Below are 16,151 nucleotides of genomic sequence, written 5' to 3'. Positions count from 1 at the left end.
CTCCAGAGCACAAATGCCCAGCATCCTATTCCACTGCCGAAGAGGCTACGCCCTGCAATGCCTCTTGAGACAAGGTCTAAGATCCACCCCGCTGTGCTTGTTACAGTACCAGACAGCAGCGTTTTGTTTATGAGAACCTGCACCAAATGCCCTTTCATGGTAGGGCAAGCTTATCACTCAACTCCCAACAAGCTGATGAGGAGACAAGTCTCTGCTGGAGGCCAGAGTTCTCTGACCTCTAGCGCTCTCAGATGGCTTCCCAAGTCAGCAGGGATTCATCCGTGAGCACCGTTAGCTTTGGATGGGATAAAGACAGGGGCCTGCCTCTGATCCAATGGTGGTCCATTAGCCCCTACTGCAGATCTTTTGAAGTCTGCTCCGAAATCAGGATTATAATACGACAGAGTTCCTAATGTTGTGTCAACTGGGATTTCAGTTCCCACTGCAGAGCCTTCATGTGCTAATGGGCATGTGACACTAGCAAGATGCAGGAGGTAACAATTCAAGCAACCTCAGAGTCCTCTGAAGGTCCAAAACAACGACTGAAACATTGGGATCACAACCAGAATCTCTTAGATTCTTCGTTTAGTGGGAAAGGCATGAAATTGTAGCATACCTGGAATGGCTCTAGCTAAAGAGAGTGTCTGTGAAGGACTGAGGTGTGACTGGGGCTTGAAAGTGAATGCCAATGATATAAGGTGGTTTGTCATTGTCCAGAGGAGTTTGACAAATGCCTGGGGCGAGCTTGCCTTCAGTGACTAGTTGTTGAGGTAGGGGCAATACTGGTACCCCCAACTTCCATAGGGGTACTCTGACCACAGCATCACTTTCATGAACATCCGAGGGTCACTGATAAGCCCAAAGGGGAACACTCTAACCTGGAAATACTCTTGGGCCAATGTGAACTGCTGATAACGCATGTAGGACAGCGATGTAAAAATAAGCATCCTTCAGGTCCAATGTCACTATCCTGTCTCCAGTGATAAGGATAGACATCACTTTGGTTAGCAGTAACATATGTTACTGGAGGAGGGCACTGAGAGAATGGAGATCTGAAATAGAACGAAGGCTTCCGTCCTGCTTCAGCACAAGGAAGTAGATGGAATAAAACCCAGTTCCCACTACCAAAGCTGGAACTTTCTCTATGGCCCCTTTAGCCAACCCAGAGGAAATACTGGCTCCTAAGCTTTGTGCCTGCATGGGAACACTAGAGCAGTTTTTTTGTTTGTGGTTCCTGAATAAGTGGAGGCCTAAGCTGCATATTGCCCCTGCTGACCCCATGGTCTCTGGGAACCACAGCCTAGGGCACAAAATTTGCTGAAATACCTGGTGGGCTGGAGGAGAAATCTGGTGTGGACGGACAGGAAAGCCTTCCCCATAGCCATAAAGAGGTCAAAATTGCTTGTAGAATTGCACTGAGGAGCATACAGGCCCCCAGAATGCGCTGTGGCTGTGCTCTCTTTAAAGCGCTCCACGGCACAGTCCGCTTTATCTCCAAAAAGGGCGGGATCCATTGAAGGCCATGCCCATTAAAGATATGAGGACGTGCCAGAAACCTGTATAGCTCATCTAGGCACAGTGACAGAGAGCCAAACTGGTGCCCATAGTACGTCCCAATCAGTTGTGTCCAGTTTTGAGCTTATTACAAATCTTGCTGTGTCACAGCCGCCCTGAATAGCCTGCCAAGAGATGCCCAAGGGTAGTCTGGAATTGCCAGTAAAGCCTGAGCCACTATATCCCAAAGGGCAGCAAAATAACAGTCAAGTAGACAGCTGGCATTGACCGATCCTACAGCAAGGCTCATGAAGGAGAATTTACTTGATGTGTCTGGACTTACGGTCCGGGGGAGTGGTAGGAAAAGCATTTGGGCTGACGCTGCTGGTGGAAGCTTGGATGACAGGCTGTCCGGGGTGGGATACTGTAATAGGAGGGCATGGTTGACAAGTGCAGGTTGATAGCGACGAACAATAGGTCTACCGACTATTGACGGGTGGTCACGAACAGGGCTTGGCCCAAGTGCCCGAAAGTGTGCTATTCACTGCCTCATTGAAGGATACAAGGCCAGGTTGCAAGACTTCAGTTAATATATTTGTTTCAACTTCTATGGTTTGCATATGAAAGTCTAATACTAAAGCTGTCCTTCGCATCACAACAGCAAAAGAAACACTATAGGCAATGCACTTTCTTCCCACGTCTGTGTCAATATGAAAGGGATGAGCACAGTTGGTGGCATCAGAGAAGACTGAAGTGCAATACCACTTACGTGTCCTCTCTTGAGCTTGAGAGTGGTGGGATGGGTGAGTTTCCTGCTTAGATTGTTTGGTCCTTTTTCAACTTACCCGAACATTCTCACAAGTACCTGCCACAGCAACAACTTTGGGAATGGGACCTCCCTTTTGACTTCGACCACTCACGATGCAGAGTCTTCTTGTGCTTGGCCATGCAGAGTTTGACTACACATTCTGATATAGGTTTTGGAATCATCTGGGTCCAGTCACCACAGACCTTGGAGTCGTGGTCTGACCCCAGACACCACAAACAGACTGCATGTAGGTCTGTCAAAGAAATTTGTTTCCCCAGAGTCCCTGGAGAATTTGAACCCTGTAGTTTAAATGGATGACATTTTCTTTTACACTGCATAATTTGTGGAGAAAACTCTGGTCATAAGATCAGGGGAAATTTCTAGATCAGAGTATAAAGACATGTAAAGAAAGGAAATGACATCAGGGTGACGCTTATATGCAGCTTGCACACGTCACTCCTAGAGTGGAACGAAGTTGGCGAGATGATGCATGACACTACCTACTGCTGTACAGAGGCATTGCTGAAAAGTTTCTGTATCCGGTATTCACAAAGTGAAGAATCTGCAGTTAGAAATAGCATTAGAATGTATAAACAGGTAGGCAAACCACACAAAGCATTATGACGTTCGTATATCTCCATAACAGGAAGGTCACCACAACATCTACAGGACAAAAGCTATAACGCTAATTTCAAGTTAGTTACTGGAAAACCATCAGCAAATAAGTAAAATGTCTAATAAAAACGTAAAGGCTCATACATACAAAGGTTACTGTTAGAAAACACAGGGCAGAGCTCAGTGCTCTAGGATCGTGCAGAGCAAAGCTGGACAAGAGAAAATAAAAAAAATAAGAGTAGCTGCTTTTGAAAGGTATGATGGGACAGCAGCGGTGTGGCGTGCTTTAATTAAAGTTGCAGTGTATGAAAAGTAATATTTTCAATTTCTGAGAACCACTGCAAATTATTTTTTAAATAGGTTATTCTTGCAGAATCAATCTATTTCGGTTTTAGATTTACAGTTCCAATTGACCTGTTTTTAAGGGAAAACAATCAGCTCTAAAGCGATTTAATTTCTAGGTATTCTGCAGTCCTGTAATGGTCTTTTCAGTTTTTATGGCTATCAATCAGTAAATCAGTATCCCAATATGAAGACTATGCTTTGCTTTCTTGGATGCATGCTCTTAGGAAAATATTGCGACAGCTCCCTTATTATTGTTTACTCACCCAGAAATGGTTTCTTCTGTTTTCTTGCCCAGGAAATAGCTTGCATTTTCCCTTCTGTACCTCGAATGCCAAATCCTCCTGGGACGAGGACACCACTGCAAAAAGGCAACCAAATTATAGCTTCAAAGTGAACTCGGTATAGATCAGGTTATGATCCCCTTGCCTATATAAAATGGTGGTAATGAAACGCATTTCTAACTCACAATGAAAGGTGCATTCCTTCCTCAATGGATTCCAACCTAAGCAGCAAATAAGGTTCTAACAGAACAACTTAGGAACTGTTAATACATTTTAATATGCATATTTTGGTATGTTCATGCAGATACACAGGGGCAAATAATGCCAAGACATTCCCAATTATAACAGAAGGTAATTCTGCCAATGTTACCATATAAAGTATCAAAGGCAATGCTCCTGATGGATAGAACTCGGAGGTCCTTCCTGTTCAATGTCTTACAAATAAAGCCTCAGAACAATGCTGATCAAAGAAACGTTCTCATTCTCAAAACAAGAAGAACATTCTTGCTAAGCATTCATGAGATACCACTTGATTGAAGATAGTATACATGCACACAGGTTATAGAACTGTAGGTCTTTAAAAGCAAATGAACTATCATTAACAGTGAGAAACAAATTATCTTAGCAATATTAAAGCATACTCTGCACTGCACAGCTTCTGCCAGGCCTCGTGATACCGAACAGGATCATCTTGTAAGGTAACCGGTTCCAAGTCAGCTGAATCAATATACTGCAAAAGTAAATATTACTCAGTATCAGCAATGTGTTATATAAACATACAGTTGTGATAAATATGAAAACTAATAAGAGATCCAAATTCTTGAACTTGATCACTTGATCTACCACAAGCACTTATATTTACTATTTTGCATCCAGCAAACATGTCAACTCAATCTGCTTTCCATCTGAAGACATCTATGATAGCCGAAAAGCAACAGGTCAACAGCTATGGAAACAACTGGCAACCAGACCAGCATGGCTGGTCACCATCTATGTTCCCAAAGCTGAAGCGAAACAGAATAGTCAAGGTAAAGTTGTGCTCCACCGGGGCAGGATGGGACTATTAGAGGACAGAGTCATCAAAAGGTGTATTTTTCTTTCTTTTACCCACGTTCCTGTAATGTGAGAAATTCACGTACAGGTAGATTAAGCAAAGCACGGGCAAAGGAGAAAACACTGCTCAGTCGCATATGCTGCAGAGCAAAGCCAATGTGTATTTAATAAGCAGCAACACATGAGTGATGCAGGCCAGATAGGGAGACTGTTGATTTAAGATGGCTTGATATGGACCATGACCCAGAAAGGAAAGAATTTTTTTTTTAAAAAAGAGAAGGAGAAATTTTGTTAAAGGAGCATATGAAAGCTAACAGAGACAAAATAATGCATAAGGTATAAGATGCTAAAGTGGCTTTCCAGTGTAACTGCAAAGTAATTACAAAGGAGGTTTCAACTTTCACAATTTGTCAGAAAATGTGTAATACAAGCTCCCCATCATGGGCATTCTCTGTGAATGTATAAAATGTACACAATACTCATATATTTTTAAATTTATGTTTTCTAATTAAATGCAAATTAAAAAAGGAAATATGCCTATAAGAAGACATTCTTTAAAAAAAAAAAAAGTCAAAACAGATATAGAATTTTAAATGTTGGTTTAGCACTGCACTTTATGAATAAAAAGAAAACATGTGATGTCAGTGCACTTAAACGGCAAACAATGAAAAATAGACCCTACCACCTGAGGAACCCTGGAAGCTGTTCCATCTCAACAAATGAATGAGAGTCTAGGACAGATTGAGGAAAAAATCTTGACCATACCAAAATTCATAGTATGATCTTGAAATGCAGGGGCACTGGTTAGGGAAGCACACCAGGCTACATAATGGTTCCATCGACCTGAATATGTAGGAATGAAGATCTGACAAGAGGACGTCACCCCCCTCTGGCTGCAAGTGAAAGCAGCTTAGAGGTCCCTACGCAATCTCTAGACTTTAAGGTGGAGGCTCCGGAGGGTGCGGCACAGCACCTGACCTCCCGACTGGGAAAGCAGGTCTGCACTGAGAGATAATCTGAGAGAGGGACACAAAGTTGAACAAGGTCTACATAACCAAACCCTATGTGGACAGTCTGTGGAGATAAGAATAGCAAGGGACCATTCCTACTGCCGCTTTTTCAAAACGCGGTGCAAATGTCTTGAACCACCTCTAGATGAGATGCCACCCGTGGTCAGCAAGGTGAGCAAACTCAAGCTGTCGACTCGGGGGCTCGGAGTCCTCCAGCTAGTTTGTGACCTATCATTGAACACTCTCTCCATACCAGGCCTCTTCTGCAATGCAAGGTGCCTCCTTCAAGGAACACATCAAGATAGATTTGGATTGTGGGGAAGGACCCAGAGGAAGAAGGCATGGGGAACAGAATCTGTGCCAAAAGGAGAACCTCCTGCACAGAACCTTGTGATATGGTGATTCTGGCTGGCATAGCATGGTCCCTTTATAGCAAGGTACTAAGGCTGGATGGCGCAAAGGGAGTCCCACTCGAACCCCTTTGTGCTATCCAAATGGTTCCAGGAGGCCCACCCACAAGCACATCAGACAGGACAGCAGCGTTTTGGAAAAATGCCATCAAGACATTCAGGAACTATGCTGGATTAGCACCAGGCACCAGAAATCCAAAGTAGGCTGGGGTAGCTGCATGCATTAGCACTTAGAACTCCACTTGAACCAACATCGCCAATGGGGCTAGGGAAGGAACTGCAGCCGGGCCTAAGACCAGGGCCAGCCGATGGTTAATGCTGGAGTAGAAGAACTCCACAGGTGTTTTGAAGCAAGCTGCTCAGGCAACCCCCTGTGTGGCATGAAGGGAAGGGCAGTTTACAGAGTAAGGAGCAGGATTAGATTTCTTCTGCCTGCTGTTTAACTAAAGGTAGTACAATTTTCTTTCAAAACACTAAGCTGCAGCGAATTCTTCATTCAAATATGCAATCCTTTGTCAAATTGGCTTAAGTCTGAAAAAGTGAAAGAGACTGATGCTTCTTATAGGCATGTTTTCCTGTTGAAATTGATTTTAATTTGAAGCCATGTAAATAGAAAATTCCTAAACATTACTTATAAACATTATTTGAAGCAAGATCTAAAATTCAGTTTACAAGAATTCCTGAGACATGTATGTATTGCAAAATAAATAAATATAAATATCTACTGCGTGTGAGCTTTTTTTTTCTTCCTTAAAAAAAATAAAAGTCTTGACGACGTACCTTTATCTCGAGTTTATGGTTTATTGCCAGGGCAGAATGTTCCAATGCCTTGATGACAGATGCATAAGAGTCAGAAAATTTTGTGTATTTGCCAACAAGTGCGATGGAGCAGGTTTCAAGCAAGCGGTCAGCTCTGCAATCAAGACATAACGACTTAGTGCATATCTCTGCTGTGATCACTATAAATGAAACTTTTCTTTTTCATACCATCACATCTCAATAATATTTATACATCACAACTTTATGCCATCAGAAACCACTCTACCACCCAAAAAACTTCATAAGGAAGATAATTTCTTGAATCTTCACTGAAGTAGAACTCAACAACGACTCCACTCAAAATAAACATCATGAAGACATTCTGCGTAGGCACCTATAGGAGAAACGTGGTTGAGGTAAGGTAGTAACCACTGCCGTAGTGTTGCATGGATGTGCACGCAGCTTAGCAGGTCATGGGCAGTGTTTTTCACTTCAAATTCTAACAAATACTTTGATTTGCCCCTCTACTGTGGTGAGGCAAGCAAAACAGCAGATAAGGCCAGAGACTTCATAACTGGCTTGCGGAGGCGTCTAGACACCTGAAGTGCAATAAATTATGAACATGTAATATAACAGAAAAACTAAGGACCATCGCATCAACAGTGCAGTAGTCAGATATTACCATGCTCATAAAAGTGTTCTGTCCGTGGCCATAGTATTTGCTTTTGTTCAATAGTATACCTTATGACAAACCTCCTAAAACATTCAACACAGGCCTAATATGCCATATGTTGGAACATACAACAAAACTGATTAACACCAACTGCCCCTCACACCCCCAAACACTCACACACAAACACACTTCTATGGGGAAAACGTTGCATCTACTATCTTGGAAGACATGCAAGCGATTTGGCACAAGCTTCCCAAGGGCATTCATCAACAAGTCAATGATGTTGGCACACTCAGCCAAAATAGAACATACTCATTCACACTAGTGATAGTACATCTCAGCAAGCCGAACCACAGTTCTGCACTGGAATCTGCAGAACTATTTGCAAACTCCTTCCTTGGATGCAGAAAGAAATGCAATCCCAAACCAATGGCATATAATATGCCATACTAACTTCAAAAACATGACAAATAAAATAAAAGATATCAACATTAAGTACATAATCACAGTTGAAGAAAAATGAGTGACTAAATATGTCAAAAGAAAACCTCAGTTCTTCCTCACAAAGAATGAATGAACCTCTTCCTCCCAAATAGTCTCTAGCCCCAATGTGGGCACCAAATGACAACTACATTTTTACTTTAAAACTCTCAGGGTTGATAACACGCTCTTGCTGATGAAGAAGCAGATCTTAGACATGCCGATCTACTGCACAATACTATCAATCAAAATCTTAGATTTCACTAACTGAAAAAAAAAAAAAAAAAAAAAAAGATAGCCAAAAAGGATGTACTTCCAAAAGCAGTGGCTGAGTCTTATAATTTTGGACATTACTAAGGGAAAGGAAAACGAAAAAGGAGAAGTTGGAGTTTAACTACAATTAATAGAAGTGGGACCTGTTCTCACATGGAGCACAATATGGCAATTGGACGAGGCAGCGGACAGCATACATGCTCCCCAACCTACCCCTCAAAAATGGCTGTGAAAAGTGCCATGCACCGTACAATGGAAAGCACAAGAGCTGCAGAATCCACTTCAAAATATTTAAAAAGCATTCAAATGTATTGTGTGGTTAATAAAGACCATCAAAGAAATAACCCGCACAAATGAAGTGCATAATACATAAAACTACTATTGAAATAATTGCTCAGGGCTACATAAAACAGACGCTCTTTTCAATTTATATTATTATTATTTAGACTGGAATTTATCCCAGGAGCCTTCTGAAGTTTGATCACATGGTGAAAATATTTTAAAACCTTTATCAACTGCTGAGGAAAAGGCTGTTCGGGCACGCCTCCACTGTTAAACTAGTCAAATCGATATTTGCAGCAAAGACATAATACTTTACAAAACCTTATTCATAAAACAACAGGGATACAGACAATCTGTGCAATAAGTTTTACTTCCCCCAGCCACACAGCTGACAGTTAGACACCCTTTTGTACAGTTGGCACCCCTGGCTTAACTCAGTCAGTAATCTCAACCGAAGGAATTCATGCGGAGTATGGTTTTGTGAAAGGGGAGTACGAATATGCCTGCAGTTTGAGGTCAACATAACTAATAAGAATGTATTTTGTAGCAGAATACAAGTGTAGAATGACGCCTATGTGCTCTTATTCACAAGATAAGTTAAGCTTTTATAAGGGGCAAAGAAGAAAGCATGTCAGCCTCCAAACAGAAGACTGAGCAACGATCTATGTGTTTGCTGAAGCACAGACATTTAATTCACTTGTATAAAACACAGTGTATATATTTTTTCCATGAAAAGCACATAGGTGCTATTGTGCTGATCTGCTACAATCACAGAACATTAAATGAGCCATTCCCCAAACTTTTCAGTAGGCCCCCATTAAGCCCAAAGACTGAATATTTGTGAGATAGATATGGTAGACAAAGGAGTCCTTTATCACTAAGTTGGACAACTCATTCACTCTGCCACAACAGAACATTATGCAATGTTCCTTGCACCCTCTTGTGTACAACACTGCCCCAAAGTCATACGGCTGCCAAAGTGTTGCCACCTCAGCAGCAAATGTCCCCTCCATCACTGAAATACATTCCTTAATCAATTACAACAAACTGGCCCAAACGTAAAACGTCTACATGAACGTCACTCTGCAACGGGGCTATTCAAATTACTAAAATGCTATCACTAACAATCTAAGATAGAGCAAAGGACCAATACAACCAAGAGGCCAATCTAATTAAATAAAAAGGCTAAAGAATTCCCAACTAATCAACATATATTTAATAAAGCATTTGCAAGAACCAGTGAAAATCTCTAACCAAGCTTATAACCAAAAAATCATAAGTCGTCATTCATCTGTGATAACTGTGCATACTATAGTGTTCATATTCACTGAACTGGCACATTTTATAATGATTTACTATTAAAAGAATGAACGATGTCCAGAATTATGTTTTTGGAATAGAATGTAAAACGTTAATTTGGTGTCATCCTGAAAACGAAATGTCAATTTTTAAATAGGTACAGAGAAATTATTTGGAAGCAGAATCTTAAGCAGTTCAAATTGAATTCTCTCACCACCCATATACGTTTATCTAGTTCTACTTTCTACCAATGTTAAACAGAGTGAAGCAGAACCATGCACAAATTTTCCTATTTTATGGAACTTTCCATTAGGTACCTTTTGTCTGGGTTCTCTTTCAAAGTTACCTCTGGGCACATTTATACTTGTTAATTTTCAAAGCCTTCACTGACTGGTCAAGGCACACTTTGTTTTTACTCGCTTCAAGGCAGCTCTAACCCAGTTAATGTAGCACAATTTATCGTGGTTCTTTCAAAGCATTCCCTAGCACATTTTGTCTAGGCTGTCTTCAAATCAGTGCCCAACTGTGCCCCATTTGTTTACACATGCTTTTCAAACATCACTGCAAAGGGCACATTTTATCTGGACGCGGCTTTCAAAACCTGAAGTTTAAACGCAAATGCACACTTGTCTTGCTCTCTTCAAAGCACACCCCCTGCAGATTTAGTCTAGGTTCTGTTCAAAACCCCACCTACAAGGCAGAAGGATCTATTTATGATAATGCCCCTCACCGGTCAGCCATTTCTTTCCACTTCATAAGCATTCGTCGGGGCTGCTTCCCGATTGGAAGGTCCAGTCTGCGTCTGAAATAGTCCACCACTCCCTGCTCTTCCAGTAATGGAGGAACTCGGTAAATGGAAGAGACATCATGAACACAGATTACCTGTTCATACGAAACAAAATATATTGATCAGTTAAACAAAGTAAAACGAGACCTGTGATGGAAGTCCTTAATCAGACGCTCAGCTGAGGGTGAGATATAAGAGATAACACACCAAGTAAAGTAGTAGCAGAATACATGCCACTTGTAAATTGCTTATCTGGGATTAGTAATGTTACAACTATCAGCCAGTTTAGCAACTAAACATCATATGTGGCTTGCACCTTGAGTGTGCAAAATAATCTTAAATCACGATTTATACAATTTCAAAACCCGATCGGTAAATTGATAACACATTAACTTTTGGTAGCAAGGCTCTCGGATAATCAATTCTTTAAGTCTCCTTCCACTTTGCCACTGAGTCAGTAGTGGTGGGCCAAACTGTGGAATATTTTCACCAAGAAGAAACTGGTAGTTACGGTGTGCAACAGGCGTGGGCCCATTTCGTATTCTTTGAAAAACAAATGACCTAATTTCTGATGGGGCGGTCTTGTTTGCCCAAGAGGTGATTAAATGTTCTAGATTAGCGGCAACACCCCCCTTCCGAGGATAGCTGATGTGAGATGGAGGAATCTGCGCTATTTGCATGATATGGTACCTATGCTTGTCCCATGTAACTCATTATGATGTACAAATGTACAATTTCATTAAGCTGTTGGTAGCTGAATTGTCTCTGGTGCTATTATAGGATGTGTGCCACATTGGACCACAAAACCAATAAAGTTGTTAAAAAAATGATTTTGAGGGCGATATTCCTTGGTGGCAATCCTTTGAAACTGTATGCCTCTTCAATTCAAACTTTTTGTCATTAGCATTTGTACAGCACCAGCTGCAATTAGTAAGACACTGAAGTGCTTTCTTTCCTTATGGTGCAGTTCCAGCTTGCCATTAATTACATGCAGCTGTGTTCTCTTGTTTAGGGTTGTATGGTTAGTAGAAATTTGTGAAACTTCAAGTTCTGATGGTTTGTGTCCTTAAATAACTGAGCCAAACTTCCAGGAGGCCTTCAACAAACGTTTTACCAACAATTCCCGGCTTTGCCAACCATAACCAAGACTGGCACCTGTCATTTGTAAAGTGTACATATAGTGTATAACAGTTGGCGGTAGAGCAAATACTGTTAAAATAAGCAATTAAGGCCTTTTAACCCAAGTTAACACAGTCCTTTACAACTAGATGAAGACAAACTTTTTATAATGCAGTGATTGGATTCTCGCAATTGCCTATTGAAGTTTTCCACATGCATCAAGTGCAGACTAGCTTAAACGAAGGTAATCGGCACAAGACCCCAAGATACCCAATAGTGACACAAAGACAGTTCAGGCCTTACACTGCCGAAAAAGGGCAACCCATCTCAAATAAAAGAACACAGTCTTACCTGTTCTGGCTCCACATGACAGAACATGGAGATCTTCTCCTTGACAGAAGTGTCAAGAGGAGTGGAGCATCTACAAACAACCTAGCAGAGAGGACATGTCAATGGCATAGGGCACTGCATTTTCTATTAAACAGGTTTCACTGTAGCTTTAATCTCCATCACAGTAATAGTCATTATTTAGTAGTTTGATTTTATTCAAAAGGTGCCTTTATTCACTAAATTACAGGAGTATCTATACACTTCAGTTTACCTACCCTCCAGAAAGTTTTAGTACTCTCCACGTAGTACTCGATTTAGTTTTAAGTGCGGAAAACCGAGCTTCATAATTGCTTGGACTACCTGTAATACCCAGTTATGTAATGTAAAGGTCATGTTCCTGGCCGTTTATCCAGGTGAGCTCAGCTCTAATCTGGTCTGATCCAGTATGCTACTGAGTATTCAGTACTTGGACATTAACAATTTCCAATCTATAGGTGGAGCAAGCTAGGGGACAGCAGTTACAGCTATTTTGTGTCACAGCAACACGTTTCATTGACAACTGAATAGTAATGTTTATATAAAGCTGACTGCAATCTAAAAAAAAAAAAAAAATGATTGTGTAGTTCTGGGTGTTAATGTCCCCGTATCAGAGACCTGCAAGTGGCCTCCATGCGTTACCTTTAGGTATTGGGCTCTGTTTTCAGTAAGGAGACTCACCTTTTCATCCTGTGAGATCCATATAAAGAGTAGCATTAAGCGGATATTTACAGTATTTTTAAGCAGTAAATTCTGCAGCAGCAATCCCCACATAAAAAACAAAGGTAATATAAAATTGCCATTTAATCTGCATATCAAACATCCTCAACTAGTTTCAGACAATCACTGACAGGGATCCAACAGCACAGGTGAGGATGGCAAAACCTTGTCAGAGTAAACAATTATTATATTCAATCTTTTATCATAAAATAACATTTTGGATATTGTTTTCTGTGTTGACATATTAGGTAAAAAGCGTGCATGTCCCAAACATAAATGTTTACTGTGTTGCAGGAAGAGATTTAAGTAGAAGGAAATGAGAAGCTATTTCAGGAAGATCAACTATAAAGGGGAGTTATTATATATACACAAACATATGTAGATATTTGGTCTATATGTACACTACCGTCTGTTAAAGTCTGGATCAAAGTTTGACTGCCATAGTGGAGTAAAGCACCAGATGGGCTCTTTGGAGCACTGAGGTGGTTTAATAATTTAAAGGAAAAGGAACCAGTTTTTATTTTAAAAACAACAATTAAAACGCTGCATGGTGTAGACACATATAATCGAATAAAATGCTACATTGCTATACCAACAGTTGAAGGTGCTATAGAACGGTTAGTAGGATAAGTGTGAAGGTAATTATGAGCATACAGCCTCCCAGCAAGAAAAATCCATACATTTATAATTTTCCTGCTGTTGTAACCCACGCTATGTACGCTGCATGTGTAGAAAAGAGATTTACACAGTGTAGCAAATGTCAATGCAGCAGCATAAACTAACTATCCTAATATTTTTGTGGAAGTAGGGTGGGTGCATACAGGGAGTCGGAGGGGGCAGTTTGAGTGCGAGAGAGTAACACAAAAACAGTCTACACTAACAAGCAGCGAATTACAACCACACACGAAAATGGCACAATTGTTTTTCCAAACAGGTTTTTTTTCTGGGAAAACCTTTCCTTAGTTTCCACTAATTCACATACTCTACATTTGTATGTATCAAATGCAGTTCTACTTACCAAGTCTGGAGAAAGACCAAGCCCTCGAAGTTCACGGACACTATTCTGAGTAGGTTTTGTTTTCTGTTCTCCTGTAGCACTTGGCTAGTTGGTAAAAAAAGAGGCAGGTTTTTGTGTCTACAAGGGTCTTGCTGCCACCTCGGACTGTTAGTCATCAAGTACATTTTATATTCTAATCTTTTCATGCTGTTGAACCCACACTATGAGATCTACTTCAGAGTAACTCGGTTAAAAAATGCAACAAGAAATAATAAAGATATAGTTATTGCCCTATGACGTGGCATCACACTTTCTTTTAAACTGTAACCACTTCATGCTATATACATTTTGGAACGCCAATCTATATTTCTAAAGTCCTGCACATAAACTCCCAACTACAATTTTAAGACCCAATGTAAATACACAATGTGAACATTTGCTCTTAATTATGAGGGAGAACCAACAAAATGTGCTTACATTTTTTTTTTCTTTTTTTTTTTTTTTTTTAACTTGGACAAATTAAGTTGTTAGTGACAGGAATGTTTTAAAAGATATGATAACATTTAAGATTAAGCAAGATACGGAAATATACAGAATAGTTCCATATTAATATTTGAAATGTGTAATTATTTCTTAAATGCTCATGTTCACAGCAGTGTTTGGAATTATAATGATGTCTTATGCAAACCTACACATTTTATTTTAAACATTGACTCAGTGAGCTATGATTTCTTATAGAAGCTAGATGTCCTGATGCTTACCTGAGGAACAAGACTGACATGGATATTACAGAAATTCTCCCTTTTGACCTTGAACTGAAATTGACGGAAGGCTTCAACAAAGGGCATACTCTCTATATCTCCCACTGTCCCGCCAAGCTATGAAGGAAAAAAAGTACAGTCTGAACAAGGCTTTGGCTTCAAAGCTCATTTTGTTTTAAGGTGCATTCCCATGAATGAATTGATGATACAAAAAACAAGCAATAAAGCAGTGTATCATAATTTCTAGATAGTACTCCAAAATAACATTAGTCACATAAGGTATCACAGCACTTCAAATGTTATAACCTCACAGTTCAAATAATTACTTACTTTCCATGATAACTAGATTTGGCTCAGTTCAAAGGAGCTAGGAATCTCTCTGGAGATGCAATAGATACTTATTTGAATTTGAGGTTCTGCATTAGGCACATATTCACTAAGCTCATGCATGTTACAATAATTGCCATCAGTGTGTGTGGATCTAGGAAAAAAATATATATTTTTTTAACAACAGAAATCTTAATTGTACATCACAGTAAATGCAGATACCCACACCAATGCAAACATTTGGCTACATTTCCGCACTTTTTGAAGGGTTTAAACACTAAAAACAGCTCCACACAGAATAACCCAGAAGGAAATGCAGCCAGGTAGGAAGCATTGTGAAATTGAATGCAAATAATACACTGCACCTTTCAGAATCATGTAGCTTACCAAACACAATATGCCTTGTACTGGCAGTTGGTTCATAAAGTCAGCTACTTTTTCCGGCTCATGTGAGAAAATGTTTGAATACTACTAGGGTCTTAAATAAAAATTTACTTCTTTGGCACTGCTTTTTTTGGTGGATTTTGTATCTATCAGCAGAGTCCTCACCTTTTGAAAATACTCAGAAACAGACTGGATATGAAAAGGTTTTATAGCTTTCCCACATTGAAAGGGGGAGCCTGCTCCATGCCAGCCCTAATGTTAATGTGGTCAGAAGTCCACAGCTTGTGCCATAGACTATCTGGGGTGCCCAATACCAAGGATGCGTAGTATTGATTTCACCTGATGCCTCTCCAGTCCAACAGCAGGCACTCCCTACCCCTTATCTTACTTTTGCACATTCTTTTTTCATCCATTCTTTCTATTTTTATCACAGTTTTTCTGTCTTTCTTTATCCTCCTTTCCCTTTTGTCTTTTTTCTATTCTATGCCTAGGTTAACCCCTTGGATGATGCGGAGGACGGCATGCAGTGTTGTTGGGAGCGCTGACATTCTCCCCATATGTCCCTCGTGACATGCCTCCACTGTGGGGTGGCAGCAGAAGCTCTTCTGCTGCCACCCCCCTCGGCAATTTGATGACGTTAGCGCGCGCACACACACTGCTGTCATCAGATGGTGCCAGGGGTGCGTTGGGAGCCATTTGCTTCCAGTGTGTCAGGGGAACTTACCCGCTTTGGTGAGTGTTCTCAGGGGGCAGTGGTTGTTAGCAGAACATGGATAACACCAGGGTCAACAGTAGTCCTCATTCAAGGACTACTGTTGATCTTCGAGTGATCTATTCCTGTCACAGGCACTAGGTCCAGGCACACAAGTGGGGTTCTGTTTTCATCGGGACAAGTGGGGGGGATCCCT

General features: G+C 40.7%; 1 protein-coding gene across 3 annotated transcripts in view; it reads right to left on the bottom strand.

Moving 5' to 3' along the window:
* CTPS1 (CTP synthase 1) overlaps nucleotides 1-16,151 on the bottom strand; it is a 122,792-nt gene that overhangs the window by 78,186 nt on the left and 28,455 nt on the right. For all 3 annotated transcript variants that reach the window (XM_069224883.1, XM_069224885.1, XM_069224884.1), the window contains exons 5-11: nucleotides 14,533-14,649; nucleotides 13,793-13,876; nucleotides 12,040-12,120; nucleotides 10,513-10,664; nucleotides 6,797-6,929; nucleotides 4,185-4,273; nucleotides 3,526-3,620 (exon numbers count right to left, since the gene is read on the bottom strand). In XM_069224883.1, the coding sequence (XP_069080984.1) occupies nucleotides 3,526-3,620; nucleotides 4,185-4,273; nucleotides 6,797-6,929; nucleotides 10,513-10,664; nucleotides 12,040-12,120; nucleotides 13,793-13,876; nucleotides 14,533-14,649 (751 nt within the window). The remainder of the gene's footprint in view (nucleotides 1-3,525; nucleotides 3,621-4,184; nucleotides 4,274-6,796; nucleotides 6,930-10,512; nucleotides 10,665-12,039; nucleotides 12,121-13,792; nucleotides 13,877-14,532; nucleotides 14,650-16,151) is intronic.

This window comes from Pleurodeles waltl, chromosome 3_1 (assembly GCF_031143425.1).
Source record: "Pleurodeles waltl isolate 20211129_DDA chromosome 3_1, aPleWal1.hap1.20221129, whole genome shotgun sequence".
NCBI classification, from domain to species: Eukaryota; Metazoa; Chordata; class Amphibia; order Caudata; family Salamandridae; genus Pleurodeles; species Pleurodeles waltl.
Note: the sequence above shows the minus strand (reverse complement) of the source record. Positions and strands in the feature narration are given on the sequence as shown.